This window comes from Myiozetetes cayanensis, unplaced genomic scaffold (assembly GCF_022539395.1).
Source record: "Myiozetetes cayanensis isolate MyiCay16 unplaced genomic scaffold, myiCay2020 scf3, whole genome shotgun sequence".
Lineage (NCBI taxonomy): Eukaryota > Metazoa > Chordata > Aves > Passeriformes > Tyrannidae > Myiozetetes > Myiozetetes cayanensis.
In genome coordinates, this window is record NW_026087521.1 from 26,398,293 (window position 1) to 26,424,729 (window position 26,437).

General features: G+C 39.6%; 1 protein-coding gene across 2 annotated transcripts; it reads left to right on the forward strand.

Moving 5' to 3' along the window:
• The first annotated feature begins 2,108 nt into the window (after positions 1 to 2,108).
• On the forward strand, positions 2,109 to 25,842 carry GPR85 (G protein-coupled receptor 85). 2 transcript variants are annotated; one of them, XM_050324059.1, is made up of 2 exons: positions 2,109 to 3,234; positions 4,863 to 25,842. In XM_050324059.1, exon 2 carries the CDS (start codon positions 5,038 to 5,040, stop codon positions 6,148 to 6,150), a length of 1,113 nt encoding a protein of 370 aa, XP_050180016.1. In that variant the 5' UTR covers positions 2,109 to 3,234; positions 4,863 to 5,037; the 3' UTR covers positions 6,151 to 25,842. The 2 variants fall into 2 exon arrangements, with proteins under 2 accessions (XP_050180016.1, XP_050180017.1); XM_050324060.1 differs by lacking the exon at positions 2,109 to 3,234 and adding an exon at positions 3,691 to 3,763.
• The last annotated feature ends 595 nt before the right edge of the window (positions 25,843 to 26,437 follow it).

Consider the following 26,437-nt stretch of genomic DNA (forward strand, 5'->3'; position numbering starts at 1 on the left):
GTGCTTTGCTCACACTTCTCTTGCGCTCTCACCCTTTACCTTTCCTTCTTGGAAAACAACATGTAAGTAAAACAAACAAGCAAACAAACAAAAACCCCCAAACTAACAAAAAAGGCAGGGAAAGATATTTACTTCACTTCTTTCTTTTGAGATGCCTATATGGGACACAGGTCCTCTGTGTTTTTAAACCTCCTTCTTATTGCCCTTAGTGTTGCCCCCCTTATATTGTGTGGTGGGCAATTTATTCAGGATCCAGGATCCTTCCTTTTGCCAAAGCCCCCAAAAATTCTTCTTTGCTACCCCTAATCCACTCACTTTGCAAACAAGGACTGCCTCACTTTTTTCTTTTTCTGAACCTTTCATAACTCTAGCTCAGCTGTTTTGAAGAACTAGTCAGCACAGACCTCTTCACCTGTCATTACAGATCTCTTCTTCTCCATGCCTTGCAATTGCACATTGATTTCCGACTTCTTGCTTCATGGAGCCATCTTTGTCAGCATCTGCCTTTACCTCCCAGATTCCCAAACCCATGACTTCTGGATTTTTTTCCCTCCATGGATGATGTGACCTGCTCCTGGTGCAACAGCTTAACACAGCATTATGTAACTCCGCCAGAAATCTCTTACTTTGTCGCAAAGGTTTCTCTTGCCTGTCTTTACCCTTACAACAAAAAGAATAGAGTTCAAGCCATAGAATGGCTTTTAGACTTGTGACTCTGATGATCTGCTCTCTAATGTATGTCTTCCTCGACACTGACTATGATGGAAAACTAGCTGTTATACGTCACTTCAGCCTGGATGTCTGCATTTTGTTGCACAAAATTAGAGCACTGGTTCTCAGATTATACCTATGATGACAAATGGATTAATGTTTAACTGGTGGTTGAATTCTGAATGAATTCTGAAGTCCATGGATTACTTCTACGCGGTCTGTGACAGGTCTAAAAGGAAAGCAAGTTTTAGAATGTTATAACGCAATATAATTCTGTAACAAGTCCAAGAAAGCACACACAGAAAAGGTTAAAACCTACTGCTCTGAATCTGTTTTATTACAATGATGGTTGTGTTGTATTGTTTACTCTAAACAAACATGTATCAGAGTGCAAGAATAGGCCCTGACCATGACCATATTATAGTCATCCTGTACCATATACTATAAATCTTCCTAATCTTGCATTGCAAAGGTTTTGTTTTCATGCATGGCTTTTGGAGAATTCTTTGCTATATTAGACACACTATTAAAGTGCCTGCTTTTGCTGCCTTAGCTACTTACTTGCCCTTCACATTTTAAGAATTACTCTAAAAGTCATGTTCTATGTCACTATGGGTACATATATTTAACAATAGAAAAAGGATAGCTGGAGAGGTCTGCTTAGCTTAGGGGATTGAGACATGAAAAGTGCGTCTTCAAGTAGTAGCTTTAACTCAACACCTACCACCCCACAGATGATCACCAACAAAAAAAAAAATTGTGTGGTACCTGAGCTTTGCCTGAGTTTTCTGTCTAAGAATAAATTTTAGCTGAAACAAGTCACATGTTTGAAATGGTGCTATGTTGGTTTCAAATAACTGTATTTTCCAGTGGCTACAGACCTCTGGGCTTGGTCAGACTGTTACTGAAGTTGATTTTGTGGTTTGGCCACCAATTCCAATGCCTTTTAGTAAGTGCCAAAAAAAGAACCCAAACTTGACAACAGCCTTAAAAAATGCCTGTAGTCTACTAACGGTCTCACAGATGTGACACACATTATGAATCAACCCCATAAATCTGTCCCCCAGAAGGATTTATTCTGCCTTGAACGGAAGCTCTCAGTGAAGAAGTTCCTCAGGATCCAAATCTCTCGACCCAAAACAAGCTGTTCCTCAACTGCCTTGTAGTCAAAGCGAATTACTCTTGGGGCATGGCTTTCATGTTCCCACTTCTCCCGGATAAACTTCCACTCAAACCGACGAGGCGGGAGGGCAGTGGGATGTGCTCTTTCAAGCCTTATCCAAATCCTTCCCGCTCCCTCCTGGTTTTACCGCGGTGGCACCAGCGGGTGCGGGGGCCAGCGGGAGGCCCCTGCGGCGGCCCAGGCCACAGCCCGCCGCCTCCCGGCGCCGCCGCCTCGGCCCCCCGGCCCGCATGACATCATCGGGACGGCTCGGGATCGATCCCCGCCGGCCGCCGGCTCGGGCGGGCGCTCCTCCGCGGCGGCCGCCGCTGCCGCCCTGCGCACCCAGGGGGAACGCCGGCCCTGCCGCGGACGGAACGGGCTGACATCGGATCCATCCCCTCCGCCATGAAACAAGAGCGCTGACGGCTCTGCGCCGGCTTCGGACTGCGCGTCGGGAAGCCGCTCCGCGGGCTGCGAGGGGCGAAGGTGCGGGGTTCTCACGGCCCCGCGGCGAATGCGCCCTCCACGAACAACGGCACTTATTAAGGAGTCCTGCCTGGCTCGGGGGTCAGGAAGAAGGAATTCACCAGGTGGGAATCGGGAGAAAAGAAAAGGAGCCACGAGCGGGAAGATCAAGAAGCAGCAGCTGAAGAAACCGCCCGGTCCCTCTCCTGACAGGCTGCAACGCGCAACGCGGCGGGCGCTTCCAGACCCCTATTGTAAACGAATGGAGCGGGAGGGGGAGTCCAGAGGCATACACAAGGAGCACAGGACCTAATTCCTTTCCCTCCCTTTCCTCACTGGCTTGCCCAGACTCGCCAATAAATCCAGCTCGGCTATGCATCGCGATGGGAACGTGCTGCCAAGGAGGCTGCCTTCCCGTCACTAAGGATGCTGCCTTCCCCTCACTGAGGAGGCTGCTGCTGCTGCCGCCGGGGCTGCCCGCACACCGCTGAGGACGCCGCTGCCGCCGCGGAGGTTGCCGTGCCCTCACTGAGACAGCCGCAGCTGCCGCCGCCGAGGCTGCTGTGCCCTCATCGAGGCGGCCGCCGCCGCTGCGTTACTGGGAGAGATTGTGGCGCTGCGACAGGGGAGGACGGGGCTCGGCGCGCAGGGGGGAGGCGCGGGGAGCATGCGCCGCCAGAGCCGCTGACTGGATCCTCAGCCAAGGTACCGAGGTAAAAAAAAAAAAAAAAAAAAAAAAAAAAAAAAAAAAAGGAAAAAAGGAAAAAGAAAAGGATTGAGAGAAAGAAGCATGAAAGACAGCAGAGGAGAACAGAAAAGACTGCGAGGATAAAGCAGCCCTCGGTCGGCGGCAAGCAGCAGCTCTGGCATGTGGGGATCTCTGGCACCAACAGGTAGGAGGAGAGGGGCTGGGGGCGCCGAGGGCTGCCGAGGCTGCAGCTCCGTGCGGGGAGGGCTCCCCCGCTCAGGGAGCGGGCCTGGGGGGTGATTTCCAAAGAAGCGGCATGATGGAAGCGCTCACAGACAATGCCTCTTCCGCTCACCCCAGCTCCCCGCCGCGGGGGGCTCTCGCACGGCTCCGGCAGATGCGGCTGATGCCAAGCAGCGGCACCCGGGCTGCCTTGCAGTGCGGCGCAGTCCAGCCCTGCATGGCGGGGCGAGGGGAAGCGGCTGTGCCCGTGAGTGTGTGAGTGTACGTGTGTGTCAGCGGCGGTGCGAGGGTGCCAGCGAGCGCCGGGTGTGCAGCGTGCGGGAGTGTGTGCGGAGGCAGGGCCGGCCGCCGCGGGGACAGATCCACGGAGGAGGGGGGAGCGGCGGGGCTGGCGGGAGGGGGAGGGGGAGCCTGATTTCATGGTTTTAAAACGATGCCATGATCTGATCAGCCTCTGTTTACACAGCAGCAATCAGGCTCTTTTGTGGACGGTAAGAATGGAAGGATTTTTGCTGGGATTCAGTGGGAATATCCTTTGTACACCCGAGGTGGCATAGGAAACACTTCGTGTGAATAACGAAGGAGCCTGCTCATGCCTGCTGTGGCTCCTGTCTCTGGCTTTAAAGGGAGAAAAAAAAAAAAAGAAAAACAAAACCAAAATATCCCCAGCAACAGACGGTTCTTTATTTTATTTTATTTTATTGCATGAAATGTGTTCCGGTAGGATTCACTGGGAGGATTAGTGGGAATCGCAGAGCCCTAATTAGCTAAAAAAAATATCAATTTATATGTTTATCTAAGCATAACCGAAACTAGCCCTCCCGAAAGGATGGGCTTTAAATCTTGGCTGTGTTGCCTATTTTTGCTCAGTATTTACACTGACCATTGCTTATTATGAATTATGTCGAGGCTTTAACGATTTGCATTAAATCGGGGGGGGGGGATTGGGGGGGGAACGACACCCTGAAGCATACTGCTATCGACTGTCTGAATACCTGTTTATCTAAAAGCCTAAATGATAAAATTATGGTTTATAGAAGGAAGGGAGGGGGATCATGAATACTGTTTCTCTTACAATATGCATAAACTAACACTGTGATTAATGTGCTTTGGTGGCTTGGGTTAAAAAACATAAATTCTGCAGGCTTTCTTTGGGTGTGATCCGTATCAACATAGCAGCTGCCTCTTAAAACATCGACAAATACAGTAGACATAAAATAAATGTAGGTAATGTCAAAATATCAGTGGTCTTTGGGGATTTTTAAAAAATATGTCAGTGATTAACTCTTGGGCTTGCAAACTGGGAATCTTTTGATTCATAAAATCTCTGAGGCTTTAACTGTGACATTATATGTGCTACCAAATATAAGGGGCATTGGTCAGTCCTGAAACTGTAATAAGCCAAATCTGTCAATAATAAATCATACTAAAGAGTAAGTATATTTTAAAAAAGCCTCATGATTTTTAAAAACAAACAATAGTACTCAAATTTACAACTTCATTTGATTCTCCATAAATTAACATCTTTGTTAGCACTTTCTGACATCATTTTGTGTTAACTTAAGAACTGATAGCTCGATTTTTTTTCAGATATTTTGATGGCATGACAAATCAGAAAGAAGAGGATGTACTGTATGACTAGACACAAGATCAGTTCTGTTTGTGGATTACATTTTCAGTAAGATGTATGGATCTATTTTTTCCTTGTTCTTAAATATAGATCATGAGACTTGACTGAGGCAATATACATATCATCCATCCATCTATGGCGAACTACAGCCATGCAGCTGACAACATTTTACAAAATCTCTCTCCTTTAACAGCTTTTCTGAAACTGACTTCACTGGGTTTCATAATAGGAGTCAGTGTTGTGGGTAACCTTCTGATCTCCATTTTACTAGTCAAAGATAAGACCTTGCATAGAGCTCCTTACTACTTCCTGTTGGATCTTTGCTGCTCAGATATCCTCAGATCTGCAATTTGTTTCCCATTTGTTTTCACCTCTGTGAAAAATGGCTCTACTTGGACGTATGGGACTCTTACTTGCAAGGTGATTGCCTTTTTGGGGGTTTTGTCCTGCTTTCACACTGCTTTCATGTTATTCTGCATAAGCGTCACAAGATACTTAGCTATTGCCCACCACCGTTTTTATACAAAAAGACTGACCTTCTGGACTTGTTTGGCTGTTATCTGTATGGTTTGGACTCTCTCTGTAGCCATGGCTTTCCCCCCAGTTTTAGATGTGGGCACCTACTCGTTCATTAGGGAGGAAGACCAATGCACTTTCCAGCACCGTTCCTTCAGGGCTAATGATTCCTTGGGATTTATGCTTCTTCTTGCTCTTATCCTCCTAGCCACACAGCTTGTCTACCTCAAGCTGATATTTTTTGTTCACGATCGCAGGAAAATGAAGCCAGTCCAGTTTGTTGCAGCAGTGAGCCAGAACTGGACTTTTCATGGTCCTGGAGCGAGTGGTCAAGCAGCTGCTAACTGGCTGGCTGGATTCGGAAGGGGTCCCACACCTCCAACCTTGTTGGGAATCAGGCAAAATGCGAACACCACAGGCAGGAGGAGGCTACTGGTTTTAGATGAGTTCAAAATGGAGAAGAGAATCAGCAGAATGTTCTACATCATGACATTTCTCTTTCTGACCTTGTGGGGTCCCTATTTGGTAGCCTGTTACTGGAGAGTTTTTGCAAGAGGGCCTGTAGTACCTGGGGGATTTCTAACGGCCGCTGTCTGGATGAGTTTTGCCCAAGCTGGAATCAATCCTTTTGTCTGCATTTTCTCCAACAGGGAGCTGAGGCGCTGTTTCAGCACAACCCTTCTTTACTGCAGAAAATCCAGGTTACCAAGGGAACCTTACTGTGTTATATGAGGGAGCATCTGTAAATCTTTAGCCTTGTGAAACACTACCATTCTCTGCTAAGCAATTGTGGCCTGTAGCCATGTCTTGAGGAGAAAATCAAGAACGGGATGTCAGCAGCTGTAAGGATTTGGGCAACATTCTGCAGTCTTTGCAATAGCTCACCTCTAATCCTGTTTTAAACCTAAACATGTTCCTGCTGACCACTGCTGAAGGTTTGTAATTAAGAACAAAGGACTGAACTACTGCCCTGAATTCCTTTATGTGGTTGAAATCTAGATTATGAAAGTAGCAGGTGCTAATTATCAGTGCTAAATGCTGTGTATATCACTCCATAAAATAAGAACATCAGAAAGATTAGCATTGGACATCTTAATAAATTAAGTTGATATGAGGTTAATGTGTTGATAAAACTAATTTTAGACATCTGAAGACCTTTAAAACATTTCATACAATTATTATTTTGCAAAGACTGAAAACTGGGGACTCAAGTACTGTAACTGATTAAAGATGTGCCATGCATTATTGGATTATCACACTTACAAATCTGTTTGCCTTGTGAGTAAGTTTTGAGGAGCATTCCAAAGCAGTATTTTTGTTCAGATTTCGAATTTAATTTTTTTTCCAAATATATTACTCTTTCTAAATACCATTTTCCTTAACAGTGAAATTATTAACATTTAACTGTATTCTGTGTTTTTTGCTGATTTGGTATAAAGTTTAATAGACTCTTATTTATATTTTCTAAAAAGCTAGATATCAGTCTGTTAGGCAACGTTAACGATAATATCCAGTCATAATTGAAGAGTTATAATTATACAGAATAAACACATGTTGCCTTAAAGGGTTATCTAGTATCTTCCATTTTGTTTAGCATTGAAGCAAATAAGCAAAGAAAATTGAATCAATAACTCTGGTCAGTCATTTGGGAGTGCATGAAAGATCACTTAGTCCTCTTTTTTCCTTTTTACTCCAATGGTTCCCAAAATCAATATGCACATCACTGGGATTATATGATTTTTTTTTCTAGGTGTGCCGCCCTTTCTAGTTTGTTCTGAGAAACACAGGCAGTTGATGTATGTTTATATTTTGAGACAGCTGTCATGGGGAGACCGCAGCCTTAGTATGATATCTTGCACAATTTGTGAAGCATTTATTCTACTGAAGGCACAGTCTTGTTTATATTTTCTGCACATTTTGGTGTATTGGTTGTTTTAAATTATTTAAGTTTTAACTTGTGAAAGCATATAATATGATTTCTTAGTGTTTTAGAAATACATTAGAGTCTGTGAGTCTTTCCTTCTTTCAGATACAGATGTGTGGATTTCAATATAAAGTTGCATTTGCCAAAATTTACCTGTGTAGCTTGTTAATTTTCTTGGAATAAAATTTTGCATTTTTCCAGTTATACAATTAACCTTTTTTATTTTGTCTAGTGAGCTAGCATGAAGTACTGAGAATGTAGCCATTATGAATTATTATCCTTTGCAGTCACTGTATTCCCAAACTGTAAATACATGAATGATGGGGACCACAGGATTGATAAATGATATTATCTACAGTAGCACTATTGTGTAGTTTATCATAATTACCCATCTATCTGTTCTAATATGTCAGTTATATTTAAAGTTACAACACAGTATTTGACATTAACTTCACCGTTTAATTTTGGAATATGTGTATGTTTGAAGCACAACATCATGAGTTGGTCAATCATAAAGAACACAGATTTTTCTTAATTTTGGGAGAGACAAGACTAGAGCTCTTAATTCAGTATTTGTTTATCTTGTCCTTTGTTGCAGTTTTATGACCAGCAAGTTAATATATACATACACAAGCAGCAGTCGATAATGGAAATGCTTAAATTTGTATGATAACATTATACAACATATGCAACAATTCAGACAGTTGCGTCCATATGTGATCAGACAACTTGATCAAAGATTTGGTGAGCAATCTGTTTGACCTCACATACACTTTTATACTGAGGTTGATTGGTTGAGAGGCATGGCTTTATATACTGTGTTGAAACAGAAAAGTTGCTAAAATAATGAGTCCTCATCAGTATAAGAATGTTTTAGAACGTAATTTGAAATGGGACCAATAAACTTCTACCAAAAGGACATTTTTATTACACTGAAAAAGGCTTTGAAATTAAGGTAATTAAGCAGTTGTCAGAGATAGCAAGAAGGAATAAAAACTGAATTGTATGTTGAGAAAAATTCTGAAAGTCATCCCACTTAAGTTTATTAAAAGGTTGATTGGCAATAACTTCAGTCTAATTTCTATAAAATAGTAACCTTTACAAGGAACATAGATATTACATATTGTAATAAAGAAGTAAATATAAATAAAGTTGTAAATAATGTTATAGTTGTAGAAGTAGTCAGTTCTGAGGATTAGGCAGAAAATTTTCAACTATGAAATTTCAAAAGCTGCAAATCTGGGCCTGACCTAACTCCTAATAAAGTCAGTTGGTGTTTTCCCGTTAACTTCATTTGTAGCAGAAGCGGGCCCTAACATTTCTATAGTACTATGCTTCTGAAATACTAAGAAGGCTGTGTTTACTATGCAGTGGGAAAAGAGAAAAAAAAATTAAAAATATTTCCCTGGAAGTTTTGCAAGCAGTAACTGATGTAAATTAAAATAATAAACAGTAAATAAGTCTGAAAGCAAATATTTTGATAAATGTTTTTCTTTTGATATGAATATGATTCCTTTGGCTATAATGAAAATATGCAACTGTATTACTACCTGGCAGAGGACAGGTATTTTTTCTTAAGTGAATTTTTATAATTGTTCCAGTAAGAAGTCTTGTGACAGAAGTATTTCCTGTTATTTTTCTCCAGCATTAAAAGGACAAGGGGATGTTCAGTGAAATTAATAGCCAACATACAAAGTAACATTTTATGCAAAGTTATTACTCAGTGGAACTCACTGGAACAGGATGTCAAGTAGTTTAGAGAGATTCATACAAGAACTGTATGTATGCATGAATTAAAGCAATGCTTGCAGTTTTTGTCATCAGTGTCATTTTGATCCTAGTCAGCATATCAAAACTAATGTATTAAGGTATAAATTCAAAGGAGCAAGAAGGTTCATTCCAATTCATACACTGTTGTGTCACAGTATGAAAAGCCTTTTCTTTCATTTTAGTACAGGAGTTAAGCTATTGCCAAAGCTAGACTACAGGGCTGGTAGGTTTCTGTTTTCAGAATAGCAAAGAATATCACACTGTTTTATATCTGCATTGATCTTTAATGCTCATGGGTAATGTGAAGTTAAAGGTTTTAATTTTTTGATGACAAAAAAAAAAAGAGTAAGAACAAATTCCCTGGAGAAAAGGCTGTCTGCCTCTGTTGTTTTCCTGCCCTCTGTAGCCCCACTAGCCCTTTGGCAGCCTCTCCATCAATGCTTCTACAAGAGTAAATGTTTCCTATTCTGAGTGTTGTATTTACCCTTCTCCTTGAGAAGTATGTCAGCCATCCCTCCTCCCCAGTAGATAAGATCCTGCAGCACCTTCCCAGTGTTGTCAGTGTCTGGGTTCCCTTCCTGAGGAGAGAGAGGGACCGCCAGTTCCTTCCAGCTGGTTTTGCAGCTCATGGAGTCATCATCTCAGGGCACTTGGCTAGTGCACTGGGTATCTCTGTCTTTGGTCATGAAGCAGATGCAGCTTCAGCTGTGCAGAGAAAAATGAGAATTGGGAAAAGACAGCTGGAAACAACTTTCCCAAATCCTTCATAACGAAACCACTGTTCTTGTTGCATTGCCCAAGGGCATATTATTTTTTTAAAGCATATTTGGTGTTAATGACCTTCTAAATAAATAAAACATACATTTAGCCAATTAATGCGAGTTTTTTGGTACAGCTACAAAATTTTATTATAAAATGGTTTTCTGTCAGTCTCTAGGCCTTGGGGGCAGAGGAATCCACTCTATCTGCTTTTAAGTGCATTGTGTTTGTTCAGTTGTATTGCTTTTGCTTTGCCTTTCAAGCATGTCAACATTTTATTTATATTAACAGGAATCCAGTATTGCAGCAAGCTGTTATTACACATGGGTTTAAAAAAATTATATAACAGGGAACTAATGATTTTTGAGGTGAAAGAGGGAGGTATTTCAACAAGCAATTGGGTTTTAGCAAATGTTGAATAAAAAGGTGGGTTGCTGGGCTCTTTCATAGTTACACAGTCAGCTCTCAATTATTGAAGCTAGAAATGGAGTAGACTAAATTGCACAGAGCTAACACATAGATAATACCAAGCATGTCCACACTGGATAAGAATTTCTATGTGTATTACATTTATCAAGGAATGAAGTTAAGCTGAAGTAAAAAGTGAGATCAGAAATTCAAAGAATGGTGGGTGGTTTTCCTTTTTTTTTCTGCTTTGTTTTAGCATAGCACTGCTAATCTGCAGCCTGGGTTACACACCCACATACAACTGAGGGTTGCCTGTACAATTCTGCATAGCACATAGACAACTTCCTTCTAGTTTATATTCATTGAGAGCTGTATGAGTGCACACTACTAATCTGATTGACTTTTCAGAGAAAAGAGAAGGCTCAGTCTGAGATACTGTTCAATAGAGGTTCTCTGCTTTTGTATAATGAAGTGATTTTGAGTGTGAAGAAATCAGTGATCTAAATCAGTAATGATCATAAGCCTTCTCTGGCCATGGTCATTAAAAACAGGACAAGATGACATTTTGCAATGCATATGCCAGCAACAAATCAAAGAGTTTGATATTATACACCAAGACTTTCCTTGAGTGGCCTGAAAATAGCTCATGCTTTATCTTCAGAAAAATGATGAAGCTATCCACTTAAATGGATAAAATCTTTAACTAGCCAGTGTAGAAAAAGAAGGGTGAACTTTAAAGACTGCTCATTATAAATAGTGAAGAGTTTTTGTGGTGTTTTTGTTTGACTGAACTGTGTAATTACATAAGTATATGATGATCAAAGGAGTCTCACAGTAAATAAGTTAGATTTTTTAGTATTCTAAAAAGGAAATAAGTAACAACAATCTACAGACATTTGAAATTAAATAATTACAGTCATCTATATGTTTCATAAATTTAAATAACAAAATAATTATTTACATTTTTAGTACTTAGTTATTTTATGTACTTAAAGAACAGTATCTTTAGGCAGTGAATTGGCTGATGCAGTCCAATGAGATACTTCTTCATATGACAGGTTTTGTACTATGCTTTGTACTTGATAAGTATGAGAGATATAAAAATAGAATTTACCTGATATAATCGTCAACAAACTCTGCAATAGGTACAACAAGACTTCTCCAAATGTTAGGCAAATTACTGTCGCCAGAGATTATTCAGAATTACCCTGTGCTAATTCATGAAAAGTCTACTTCACCTTTATTAAAGGACCATCTGGTTAAAGATGTGTATTTTTTTCATCCTTTCATGGGTTTACTAAGACAAGTTTTGCTCTAATGTAGAGTTAAAAATCCCAAGTATGAAATTATTAATTTGAATTTCAATCATTATGCCACCTATACGTGATATTGTTACAGTCACGTGCTTCCAGTTCATTCTTTCTCTTATTTCCATGGTATGTTAAAGTTTCAGTTTTAGGAATGAAGAGGTAATCTCTGAAAAGCAAGTTGAAGGGAAGAGAAACAATAGCCAGAAATCCATTGTTAATGTTACCTTTGCAAGGCAGAAGGTTTTCATATATGCACTGCATTTTCTACAAGGCTGTGTTGTATCAGCTTCTCTACTGTTTGCCATTAATCCAATGCGCAGGCTGGAAGGTGTAGAGACCTTCTCCGGATCTTCGCTCGGGAAGACTGGCCATTATTACTGTTTGCTAGTGTGTGTATGCAGGATGGATACAATTCTCATGTCACCGTTAACTGCAACATTTTCTGAGCCCTTTTATTTTCATTCTGTATCCATCGAGCTCAGGCGTGTTAACATCCTTATGCAAACTGAAGAAATTGCTAAAAATAGAAAGTGTTGCACTGTAATAATCTTGGTGGATCAGATTCTTCAGATGGTATAAGAGGGTAGCACAAATACTCAATGACTACTCTAGACAGAAGGTTGAAGGATGCAACAAAGTTTTTATCTGTATTCATGAGCAAGTTGAAATCTTGCTGTTGTCCCATAGTGAAACGCTCTCCTGTGGAACTGGCCCTCCACAGGCCTGCAAGCCACTCCATGTTGAGTTTAAGTAGAACTGTGGTTGTACATACTCTGAGTACTTACAGGTGAAATTCATCAGTGAGCAGAGATAAGAAATGCCTAGACAGCATTCATAGAGTACAGACAAGTGATAGGTGTTTGTCTTATCAAAACAGAAGTAGGAACAGAAGAAACAGAGGCCCAGGGATAAATGTTTCTTTGTAAGCTGGTTGGGATTTCATGCCCTCTTTTATTCTTGATTTTGGATTGGATTTTTTTTTTTTTAAATTCATGCCATTTCAGTTGCTCTATTCCATCCCACCCAACACCAGTGGAGCATTTGATTTTATGCTTAATCAAGTTTGTATATTCTTTAAAATACATATCTAATAGTAAAATATATTTGTAACTTTGTGCTTATTATGGAGATACGTAGCAGTGTTTGTTCTTACTCATTTCCATAAGCATTTTCTGTGTTACAAACACAAAAATCCTATTTTCAAAATTAAGTCACTCTACAATTATGTTTCCTGATTTTTCTCTAAAGGTTTTTGAGCTTTGGAAATTTCTCCTATTTGTTCCAGAACACTAAATGCAGATCCTTAGGGCACACCACAGGGAACATTTGATTTCTCTGACTGCAGGACTGTTTGGGCATCATGAGATTGGAAATGTATATTTAGCTCCTGTATAATAATTTATGGTAATGACTGGGCAATAAAACTGATAGTGGAATAAGATATTTGAGTAACTGCAGCTTTAAAATACATCGTAAGATATCTAGCACAAAGGAGAAGTGCTCCTTTTGTAAGATGATTATGTAAATGAAAAGTAAACACACACACACAAATGAGTACAGTTCTATAGGATTTTGATTAACATATTTAGTCATAACTCTAGAAAGATGGGCATAAAGCAAAAAAAAAAGAAAAAGTAGCTTACCATTCAATATGTAATCCTTGTAACTTTGGCTTGATTCCTGCTATCCCTACTCTAGTAAAATTTTCCTTCTCTTTTGTGGAAACTCATCTCAATAAAGACTACAAGATTTTGGTAATATATATCAGTGTTTATCTTTTTTACTTGACTAGTTCTCCATGAGAGCATGGCATAAGCAGGACTTTAAGTGTAATCTCTGTCATAGTGTATGTGCAAAAGCAACATTTTGATGGGTGTCAAGAGGGAGTCTATACATATATAAATATATTTCTCAGACTCTCCAAAACAGTGTAGTATAGTTGATACACCAAGTAGGGACAGCTCAAGGCCTGGTGAAGGGCATGGAGTATCACACTCAAGTATGATAAGTGAGTATAAACTCAGGTGCAAGGAAGGTGAGGGACATTTAATAATGACTTCCTATGTTAATAGTTGTAAATAATGCTTTTGGACTCATTGTACACTTTCTTATAAGTTTCTAAGTAGCAGTAAGGGCATCTGCAGTATGGTGGGGTGTGCTGCTGCAGCTGAGTCCTTATTCCCTCCTTTATTACATAGGGGTGGACTGAAACCACTACACGTTATAGGTGGTTCCTGCATCAAGCACCTTGTGTGGTGGTAATATTCACTAAACTCATCAGCCTAGTGATTTAGTCTAGGTGGAATATTTGGTCACAGTCAAAGTTCTGAAATTTGTTTTTCTTTCAGTGTTTTCTGTGAGTAGTTTCTGTTCTTAATAGGTGGAAAGAAGTGCATGTAAAGGGAATGTGTATGTTGAGCAAATCCTTTTTGGCCTAGTCTTGGTGTGAGGAATTTTATAAGGGTGGAGATGGATGTGGAAGCTCCTCATAGTTTTACCACCTCTTTCAGACACTTTTGTATTTTGGCACAGTTAGCATACTTGCACACAAGGGGATCCAATGGTGTCCCTCCTGTTAGCATTCTCTTTCCAATGTACAACCCCAGAAAGACAGACACTGTTTTTTGTGGAGACTCTTCTATAGAGATGACTTTCCTCTAAGAGGCATGTAGTCACAAAAGCTGAGATTTGTTTTATCTTTCTGTATTGGAGAAAACAAGTCTATGTTTTATCTTTTGCATTCAAATTTCATGTTAAATTTGCTTCTTGGTATACTAACTTAAAGCCTATTGCCCCCTCCCATCCAGGAAGACCACCAGCCTAACTGGGAAACACAGTTTCAGTGGGAATATTGTAATGCTTTGGCATCATGAATACTTGACATGATAACAATTATTGCAACATTTGATTATATGAAACCCCTGAAGGGGTTAATTTCCTGCTTTGACAATTTCCTTGTGCAAATATTTTCATTCCATTTCATGCAAGACAGGTTTGGCAAATGTGGATGCTTTTGGTGGTATTGACATCTAAGTTATGCCATTTAAGGACAAGTGCTGACTGATAAATAATTTATTCATTTAGAATTCAGAAGAGACTGTGTAAAACTAGCTACCACAAAAAAAACCAAGCAGTGTTTTCCTAAGTCACATATGTGATCCATTAAACATTGGCTTTGGTACCTGGGTATTGTCAAACTTAGCATTTAGACCTAATACAGAATTAGAAGCCAAGCTGTCAAGATAATTTCTAGTCTGAATATAACTATATATATATAACAGTATATATAACAAAATGTTATTGTTATATATATTCTACTTGACTGCTTCTTTGCAAATATTGAAAAAATGTGTATGATAAGATGCAGGTGGAAAAGCCTTGACCATACTGAGATTAGTAATAAAATGCCTGTTGCTTTCAGTGAAGGCAGGATTCTCTGTATAAACTTTAATTTCTAAACACAATGGATGTATGCCATACAATTGGTGTATACATTATACTCATGGATGGCCAGCATGTCTGATAAATGAGTTTTTAAGGCCCAGTTCACATTCTTAAGCTTTCTAGTTCTGTTTTCTTTATATCAAAGTCTTCATACTATGATCTTGAAGAATTGAAATCTAAACTCCTGTTGTAATTTGTGTTTATATAACCATGGTGCTTGATAGCTTCTTACAGAAAATTACCTCTTTGTATTAAGTTCTGTGAAAAAGCAGTCTCTGTCTAAAAGTAAATAATTAAAAGATAACACCAGATGGGTGGGATTCCAAGAAATTATGAGACAGTGCTGTTAAGTTCATTTTGAGGCAATGCTGGTAAATGTGATGAGCAAGGCCATCCCATCATATTCCAGCTTTTTTTTTTTCTTCTTTTTGAGAGCAAGAGAGATGATTGAAAACTAAAGTTTTAAAAGAATTAAAAAATAACAAGGGGGTGGATTCTCAGAAGAGAAGAGCAGCTTGGGAGAAAGTACAAAGGCTGTTCCCTGAAAATGTAATTGTCAGTGATAATTGTCAGTGGTAGCCTGTCGACATGAGCAGATTGGAATCTCCTGATAAAGAGAAAAAGATGATAAGCCAAGAACAGCAGAATGAAGTCACATTGAAGCTGAGGGAGGAACAGAAAATGACTACTGATTCACAGCATTAGTTGGAAAGAGGTCATTAGAGGTCATGTTGAAAGTAAGGTTCAGTGAAAACAACTGGTGAAAGCCAAGGACATTGACTCCAGATTGTGATTGCAGTCTGTGAGCTTGAAAGGGAGAGGTATAATAAAATGGTAGAATAGTTACCAAAATAAGAGGGATACAGGCCACTCTCCCCCCTTTTTTTTTTTTCTTTACTAATTAAGGAAGAGACTGCATAATGCCAGAATTGTTAGGTGAGGAGACAGAGGACAGAAGAAGGTAAGGAAACTATAAAGGAGTGGTTGAGAGTCGGGACTAGTTATTGGAAAGGGTGATAGGAGGTAAGGATAGCTGAAAGACATCTGGCAGAAAGACCAGGACTGGATGAATGTGCTTGGAGTAAAGTGGGGAGATGTAGATTTGAGATTCCAGGAGTTGGAGGACTCTGGGAAAGAAGGATGATAATAACAAGAAAGGGGAATCATATCAGTCAGGGAAAGGGAGGAGCAAAGAAGTGATGAGCAGCTGTCTTGCAGGAGGAGGGCAAGAGCCAGTAGTGAGGGTTGCCCAGACAGGAACAGATTGCTGTTGTCTCTTAGAAGTTCTGCTTCAATGACATTGTGCTAACCCATGGTAAAAGGAAGCAATACCAAGGGATTCCAACACTGGTGAGGTCTGGACAGATGTCCCCCACCATGGCCAGAGGGTTGGGACTAGATGACCTTTAAAAGGTCCCTTCCAGCTCCAACTATTCTATGAATCTATGAACTGTCATTACAGTACTCTCAAAGTCTTGTAACCAGTATTATATCTAAGTTCAGTAGGAGCTTGAAGAATGACTGAATAGTATCCATCATTTACCATTCTTTCCTTTTTAACATTTTAACAGGATTTTCTGTTCTACTTCCATATTCTTTTTCTTGCTCTTTTTGTCATGTTACTCTACTAAGAAAAACTACATGTTCTTCGTGACACTATGTATTTAGAGCATGTTGGTCCAGCAATTTTGATAACTTTCAGACGGAATGATAGCTTTTCAGAACAGTGAAAGTGCAGTTTTTGTACAATTTGAGAGCACTGCAGTGTTTTATTACCATTGTCTCCCTTAATGGTGGTATCTTGGTCTAGTGAAGTGACCATTAGGATGAAAGCCAGTTACTTCCAGGTTCTCATTGCAGCTTTGCCACTAAAATCACTGCATAGGTGACCTTGGGTGATTTGTATAAGCCAACTTTTCAGTATCCATTAGTTATAAGCAATTCAAGGACACTTTGGGCTACCAGTTTAAGACACTAGTAAATCAATTTCCTAGGGAATGCAGTGTCCATAAATATAAATTATATTAATGTGGTTGGTATATGGGTGCTAAAATTAATCAGAAATGTTCTATTTGATTTGTTTTGCCAAGTCTTGGTCTTCTGCAGGAAATTTCAGCTTTCATGTCTCAGACTTTTCCTTCCTGAACAACTGAAAATATTATTTGAAATTCTGTATCCTGACCACCCTTTAAGATTAGGGCCAACAGTACTTCCAGATAGTCTTCAAAAAATAAGGTAAACAAATTAGTGGTCAGCTTTAAAATGTGTGTTGGAAACTTTTTTTCCTGCACAGTTTACCAGTTATATTAAATGGCTAATAATATAACTTACTTGAAGGATGAGATACTTAATTATGTAATGTTTCTAGATTTCTGAAACTCATTGTAAGTCAGGATTTACCCCTGTTGATTGGCAAGGCCATCGTAAGATGCCCCCAGCTGCTCTAGGCAAATAAATAATTTTTAGAGTTTTTCAGTTAAAGGTTGATGAGACAGTGTGGTGGTCAGCTGACAGTAGACTGCAGCCCAAAAGCTTGGAGACAAATATGACAGATGATTTGGGATGTTCAGATAACCTCATCTTGCCAAGAGATATGTTCATTAAATTGTCAAAGAACTGAAATGTATGCATTGTCCATCCATCTGGCATATAATTTAATTGCAGCTGAATTCCTGACCTCAGATATGATATAAGCATTTCTGAGTAGACATGACTGATAAATGTGCATAAACAGAGGCACTTAGAATAAAAATGTGTTTTAAAAGGAGAGTAAAAACACTTCTGAGATCTAGAGACTCATGACAACAATGATAGATGGTAACATACTCAAATAAAAAAATTTTACCGAGTACTAAATAATATTTTAAAAATATTTGCACAGGATTTTTAGTACAACCAATAAAGTCTCTCCATAGCCTGAAGAAAGGTGTCAGCAGTTGAAGTGCCTGAAACTGAGATACTGAATTAATCACAATGAGTTTTCTGAGGGCTGAATAGATAATCTGCATGATTTTAAATATTAAAAGCCTTTGTCAGGGTAGATGTGCCTGCAAAAATGCAAGCTGGCAGTTACACATGATTAAGTCACAGTTGTCTGAGCAATTCTATATCTGGGTTACCACAAAATATTATAAATAAAAACAAGTATTGATACCTGATTTCTTCTAAATTTACTTCTATCAGGCAGCAATGTTGTTATCAGTTAGGTGGATTTCAGAAATGTAATTTAACATCTTAGTATTTGAAATCCTGTCATACCAGTACAATGTTAGAACCCAAACCTGCAGAACCTGGGTGATCCGTAATAACCCTGTGGGAATAGTAGCACTGTGGAGGCTCGGTGTGCGCCTTAGGGGTCTGCATGAGCAACCCAGCTCCCCTTCAGTATCACTGGAGCTTCAACAAACAGGCTGATGGTTTGATTGATGCGTTTGGAGAGAGGTTCTCTGAATTCTTGAGGCTTTCAATATAGGCATTTAAATCAGAGGCTGAGGCTTGATGGTGAACACCCTTTCAGTCTTTTTTCAGGTCTCACTATATGAACACTGCCTCACTCTCAAGATTGACTGTAAAGAAAAGAGAAGACTCATTCTTCTTTCACTGTGAAGGAGAGCTGGTGCGTGAATTTAAACCTCTACACAAACAGATGGCAACATTTTCTTTTCCACTCCCTTTTCTCGGCATGGAGCATCACTGTCTTCAAGTCACAAATCTGGGAATATGTTTATCAACAGAGCTAATAGCAAAACCTGTCTGTGCTGTATGAGCACTTTAAAGAGTGATAAATTTCTCAGTTTCATGAGCATGTTGAAAACCTACTTCACTTGTGAGCATTTCTAAACAGCTTGTCAATAGCTATTCCTGTCAATGAGGCTATTGTGAATACCCAGGGGACACCCATGTCACCTGTGTGGGTGCCTGCTAGTAGATTCCTCAATATACACTTGGAGTTTAGTAGTTTCTTAGGGTAAAGACTTCTGCCAGAACCCAACCTGAAGAATGTAAAAACAGACTTGTAATATTTTGCAACTGGAGGTACAGGGTTTAGATATTTCTATGGCAATTGTCCTATCAGCACTTGATCTTCACAAGTACTGCCTCACTCTGTCATTTTTTTCCTTTCTCCTTTTCCAGTTGCTACAGCCTTAAGACAAACCAACTGAAGAATTCAATCAAAATATTCAACAAAAATTCACCAAAAACTAATTCATGTCCTGAGCTAGCTCTGCTTGATACCCCCATGTTTGCTTCCAAGTGTCTCATTGTAGGAAGACAGAGATCATTCCCAGGTGAAAACTTAGATTTACCCTGTGAGGACTGTTTAAATCTCTAAAGGTTTACAGCATCTGGTCGTTAGTCTATCTTATTTTTTGAGTGTTATGGAGGCTCAAAAGCAACCTAAAGCGTGAAATGCTCCATGTCCCTTGTCACAGGTCCTTGCTTCATCTCCCAGTGACCATCCCATAGTGCCTTCCTACACATAACATCTAGCAAAGAATCCAAACACAGTGAGTCTGGTCATTTCAAGCCATTGTATGGAGGTTATGCCTGTCCCATTGCTACTGCTTGAAGGTCATGTTTAAAAAAGGTGGCATATCAGCTCTTGAAAGTACCCTCCTGAACGCAGGCTTGCATCCAAACAGTTCAATCTATGGCTTTAAGCCACATGCAGCTCACCAGGTGATTTCTACAGTCAGAGGGGGTGAGCAAATGCTTCTGTACGTGGAAGCTGTGGTGGCATAGGCATGTCCATAGCCAACTGGTTCACAAGTCGGAATGTCCTTTGTTGTCCTTGCTTATGGGTCTGACCCAAGTACCACCCTGAGCAGCAAGGGTTGTTTCTGAGGACCAAAGAAAGAATAAACCATGATCATTGAAGGGTGGGCAAAGGGAGGAACTGCCACAGGAGGGAGGAGATGGACACTGGATTTCAGTCTGAAAGAGGAGATCACACAGCTGACAGAAATTATAGTGTCAGAGGCAGGGTACCTGAGAGCAGCATGGATGCTTGGAAGAGAGAGGTGGTGTGGACAGACTATAAGAGATACACAAGTTTTGGGGCAAGGAATAGAAGAAATGCATGGGCAGGTAGGCACATGGCTCTTGGTGGGAGAGTGTGGTTTGAAAGGCTGCTGGAATATACCATATTTTTGTAGCAATTCTGTGCATCACACAGTCATCTTAGACACAGCCAAAGGGTCTGTGATTTAGGGGGAATTGTGAAGTGTGCTTAAAAGAATGAGAAAAATGCAGTCTGAAAGTTCTCAAGGAGTCTGAGGGACAGTGGCAGTTGGGCCTGGTGATCCTGTGTCCTGTTTCTTTCCAGGACTGTTGCAGTTCTGGTACACACCTCACTGAGAGCAGAGCAAGGCAGGGGGAAGGTGTGGGAGACCGTGCTTGAAGGAGGTGTGTGGTTCGATGCTTTCCCTGCAACCTCTCTCCCAGTGTACTCCTGAGAGGCCTTAATTGGAACTGAAAACTGCTGCTCCTTGGCAGAACTCCTGAGGGAGAAGGGGAACAGCATTGCCTTGCACCCTCGTGGGGATGATTTCTTTCCTTCTTTTCCCCCAGTGTGACACAAGAAGGGAAATTAATATTGCAGTCCATTGAACCTACTTGGTGAATCTGGCATAACGTTATTTAAAATGACTGAGATTTTTACTTTTTTTTAAATTTATTTCATCTACCAGCATTTGAAAAACCTTGAAGATCATATTATGTGCACAAGCACAGCTAATTTGTTTGTTGCAAGGACCCCAGTCATAGAGTATGTATATCCAAGGCAATTGTGAATTAAGACTTAAGCCATTCAAGCAAGTCTGCATGTGAGTAAATAACATTCAACCTATTGGTTCCCAAAAAGTATCCAGGCAGAGCCCAGAGAACCGATGCTTTCAGCACAACACTGCCCTCTGGAGCTCTCAGAATCACTTTCATTGCAAACCAAACAAAGGACATGGAGAGGAAAAACAGGAAAAATCCTTGGTCTCCAATGTAAAAATGAATAGCACAGTGTTCACAGTGCAGTGAGTAATGAAAGCAGCTATACTGCAAAAACAATGGAAATATAAAGACATTCATCCCCATCACAAATGCCAGCAAATATTTTTCAGCATTGTGTGAAAGGCAGAAGGAAATTGAGAATTTTAAACAGACCTGGAAAGAGTGACAGAGAGTAACAAAAATGCTTTTTAATTTTGCTTAAATGTGTTGGCAGCATTCTAAGAAAAAAAATCAACAAACTATTGAGAAGAAAAAATAATTTGCTCTGAAAAATCTATTTTAGATGCAGATCTTTTTCTGCTGTGCATCCTTTCCCATTTTGATAGTGTTTGTGTCAACGCAAAGATGATATGTTACCTTGTGCTGTCAAGAGCTTACCAAAATAAACTTCATCAACAAGGCATTAAATAATAATATCACCTTTCCCCTGAAGTTTTTATATTCTCTGTGATGTACTTATGCATATTTTTAAAAGAACTTAAATTATTGATTCTCTCCTTCCATCAAATCTGTCTAAGCAGTGAAGTGTATATAGAATGCAGTCTTCTACTAAGCTCTGTTAAAGAACAACCCACAACCCTTAACTGAAAGCATGGGCTGTTAGAAGTGAATTTCTTGAGTTTATGAAGGTCTGAATCTTGCACATATAGTCTGTAACCAGTAAAAACTCATCCTTGACGATATTTCTGATAGCAGATATTATTCTCGTAATATGTGCACAGAATTGGATTTAAGAGATCAGGGATTTAAGAACCACATTCCAATACCTTCTCCACACAGTGTTTTTTGATTAGAGTGAATGATGGAAAGCTGAGGTTAGAAGGGACCTCTGGAGGTCATCTAGTGCAAGCATCTGGTCCAAGGAGTATCAGCTAGAGGAGGTTCAGGGTTCAGGGGCCATGTCCAGTCAGGGTCACACTCAGGTTCTCAGTACTTCCAAGGGATGGACGGTCTACAACCTCTTTGGGCAACTTATTCCTCTGTTTGACAACCTTCATAATAAGGAATTTTTTTCATATTTTTAAGTAGTATTTCCTGATTTTCAGTTTGTGCATGTTGCCTCTCATCCTGTCACACTGGAAGCATCTGACGCCAACGTCTTTACTCCCTCAATCAGGTATTTATACACACTGATAAGATCCCTCCTGAAACAGTCCCAGCTCTCTCAACCTCTCCCTATATGCCATGTGATCCAAGTCCTTGATTGTCTTTGTGCGACTTTGTTGAACTATCTCCAATATGTCCATGTCTCTTGTACTGGGGAGTCCAGCACTGGTCCCAGTATGCCAGATATGTCTCACCAGTCTGGGCAGATGGGAAAGATCACTTCCCTCATCCTGCTGGTAAGGCTGCTTCTATAGCAGCTCTGAATGCTGTTGGCTGCTTTTGCCACAGGAGCTTATTACTGGCCCATGTTCAATTTGGGGTCCACCAGGATTCCAAGGGCCTTTTCAGCAAAGCAGCTTTCCAACCAGTCAGCCCCCAGCCTGTGCCAGTGCCTGGGACTCTTCCTCCTGAAAGGAATTTGTGGTGCAATTCAGTGTTATCAGGATAGTAGCTGCCAATTTTGAAAAGAACAGAAGTAAGAACTTGGGAATAAATGTCTTGTGTTACTGTAGTTGAAAGAAAGGTTATCTGAATACCAGTAGACTACGGGGAATGGATTGCAACAAACAAAAATGGCAAGAAGGGGTAAGCAGTAGCTCTCCTGTGAGTGAATGTTTGATCATAGAAACTGAAATCCTGGATGTTTCCCTCAGGGCTTGATCTAGTATCTATTTAAGCCAGTAAGAGCTTCTCTATGGTTTTGGTGGGCACTAAATGAAGCCAAAATGGACCATGAAGAAATTAAGAAAGTTTGCATAACAGTGTTTTTATCTATCCTACTAATAATAAGCACACAGCAAAGCAAGCCTCTAGATAAAAATAGTGGGAATTTCTGAAGTTATTTCATAAATTAAATTTTAAATTGAATTTAAAAATATTAAGTAAGAACATTAGTGGTCTTAGCCTCAGTGAAATAAACAATTGTTTACCTGCAAACAATTAATTATGTACATAAATGTTTGCAGGACTGATACATATATGGAAAGGAGATCTGAAGTAAATAGTAACACAAAAATGCTACTGTCCTCTCTCCATTGTTCAGGGAATAAAAATTAGTTTGGCATTATGAGATTTAAATTCCTGTAAGTGTCCTAGGCAGTTGACTGCTGTGCAAGTACAGAGGAAAGACAAATGATCATATATTTTGCCCTGTGAGGCTAGTTATGAAATACTGATGCCAACACTGCAGTATATAACAGAGCTAATAATAATTAGCAGGTTTCATCCTTAGTGCAGATGACCAAGTTTAATAGCATGTTTTAATTTCACTTCAGATCCAAATGGATAGCATGGGTCAGCTTGGCTGATCTGCATATGTGTGTATCAAAATTATTCTTATAAGTTGCTTTTCCCTTAATAAACTGATTTTCCCCAATATTTTATTTTGTAACATTTATGAGACAGAAGCTGGAATTTAAATACCTTTTCCTCTTCATAGAATACAATTTGGAATAAAGTTGGAATACAATGTTTTTGGAGCACATGTCCTGGTTAGGTAAGAGATAGGATCTGAATTTAGGATCATGGATAAGGGCTGCTTTTGAAAGATCACTTATGAAACAGATTTGACCCTTCATTCATGTCCTAAAATAAAAATAGATCAGAGAGATCTGAGGTGCTTGTTTTTGCTTCAGTGTTTTTTTAGAAAATCTAAGTTTTCTGTACAGCATTCAAAAGTTTACTTATTTTACTCTTTCATTAAAAATTGATCTTAAAACTCTAGATGGCAGGTCTTCTCTTTCCAATGTGAAGAGCTCTTCACTTTCCATGTTTGCTGGGCATTGTATATTCACTGTACAAATACACTAAAAAAAGTTTAAACTTCCTATTTCTGAGAGTCCTTCCAGATGAGATTACCAAAGCAGAAACCATTGATCAGAAATCACTGCAGGAGTTACTTTTTTTCTTACTGTTGTTTATACAATTATCTCTATCATCCAACCATATTTTGGTGGATACCAGCTTTATGACTTGAGATCTTTAGGGTTTATTTCTAATGAAATACATTCAGACACAAAATCTTTATAGTGTTCCTTTCCAGGTTTGGATAGTCAAGTTTGTCTTAACTCATTTCTCACTGATAGCATTGTTATCATTGTCTAATCATTAAAGGAGTGGAAGATCTTGTCCTCGAGGACATCAGTTCAAGTCCAGCTCTGTCTGTGTATTTAGCTAACTCAGAAGACATGATGTGGCTCATAGTGATTAATAACTACATTCTCCACAAGCTGGCATCTTCACCGAGGTCTGCAGTATATCTAATTGAATTGGCCCCACTGAATTTAATCTTGAGATCCCCAACACACCAAAATTAAGTACAATTTTAAGTACAGTTATTAAATTATACTTTCATTTTGCTAGAAAATATGGGCATCCAACACTTAAGTGACACATGAGATGAAAGGTTAATAAGATCTCAACTCAATTTGGAACAATTTAAACTTTTCTTTAGAAATAGAATGGTATTATTTAGTTAAAAATAGAGAACAATTATTAGAATATTTACTCATTATAGACTAAGAGCAAGTCATTATTTGTAGTAGTCCTCTGATACCAGGAGTTGGACTCAATGATCCTGATGGGTCCCTTTCAACTCAGCATATTCTGTCATTTTATGATATTAGTGGAATCAGTATGCAATTGATGATGTGGACTATCATCTAGGCACACTACCAGCAAAGTCAAGGACTCTTTACCCTTGACTTCAATAATATCAAGTAGAAAACCAAAATGACCATGGAGATGACTGTAATTTAGGCATTGGAATGCCTAAAGATGAGGTAACTATTTCATCCTTGTTGATTCAGAGGAGTGTCAATGTATGATTAGAGTGTGTATCAAATTAATGGGCAGAAGGTGCCTACCCAGAGGGGAACCAAGAAGGCCTACAACTGGGCAAAGTAAGAGCTCCCTGATAAGTGACGGTGGGTCCAGAAACACTCTGCTGACCTCCCGTCCTGGTAGGCTTTCCTATTCTGTCAAGATCCAGAGCACAAAATCCTCTCCTGAGGAAAGCTGAAAACCAAAGGGAAAGCAAGTATGGAGGAATTTTGCATGATGCCTTAGCGATTATAGCTTTTTACTAAGAAGTGTCTGTATTGGGTTGTAGTCTACCTGATAGTCTCTAAAATCATTACTGATAATCTTGGTCCACAGTCTGCAAAAAGAGTTTATGCTGGATGAATACTTTTAAGAGTTTGCTCAGGTTGCAAACTGAATAGCTTGGTATCAGTATCAGGATAGTTAAGGGAGAGATAAAAACACCTAAACAATAATTAGTCCCAATGATAGAATTCATGATAGGGTTAATGAATGATTAATCTGAATGAAGAAAAATTTTAATTGACCTATACTTCAATACTTTTGACTAAATTACAAATGTAATTGTTAAAAGCAGTATTGGAGGTGTAACATACTTGCACTTTGATACATCATTTGACCTAGACTTGTACAAGTTTCTGCTTAAGAAAAGGGATACAGAAACAACTGATTGAAGCAATTGAGATTGAACTGACAGTGTGAAACTGTAGACTCTGAATTCTCATCAAATAGAAAAAAAAAATTACCACAGCCTTCAAGGATTTATTCTTGGCCTCAGATTGTTTCATTCTTTTATCAGTGACATGGAAGAAACAAAAATAATTATTGAGAAACTGTACAGGGATTGAGGGAGCAATAAACAATGAGGCTGACAGGTCACTGATAGAATTTGGATTTTTTTTTTTCTAGGCACAAGCAAACAATATGCATTTCTCTTCAGTTTATTGGCTTTGTACTAATGAGCAATCACTCCGATGATGACTTACTGTCCTGGTAATCAGCCAGACTCCAGTTCCCAGAGCACAAGTGTGGTTGAAGGGGCTAAATGAAATCCTTCAGTATTTAAACAAAGTGACGTGGAAGAGGAGCAAAGAGACTGTCCCACTTGCACATTTGGTATGGATGTGACTGCTACCAGCTTGCCTGCATTTGAAATGCGCTCGGAAATGCAGGGTTCCTTACAGTGGGTTACTGCATTGCAAGTGTTATCTTCTGCGTTTTTACCATTTCTGAACTAACAAACAGTGATGGCTTTGCCCTTTTAGTTATAATAATGTACTGCCAAACCCCAACAACACCCTCCCTAAGGACTAAGTTATTTTAATGGAGAAATGTAATTAAGATTTCCCCCCATTCCTCATTTTTGCAAGCTGGTCCATTTCACATGCAGGCTGTCTTCCAATTAGTGCAAGCCAGATGAAGTCTTGAGCACTAAATATTACCTGGTGAAATGATTTTGCACGGTAATTGACCT

Bases quoted from the DNA above. Each gene is read 5' to 3' on its own strand.
- GPR85 (XM_050324059.1), top strand. From the start codon at position 5,038: ATGGCGAACTACAGCCATGCAGCTGACAACATTTTACAAAATCTCTCT.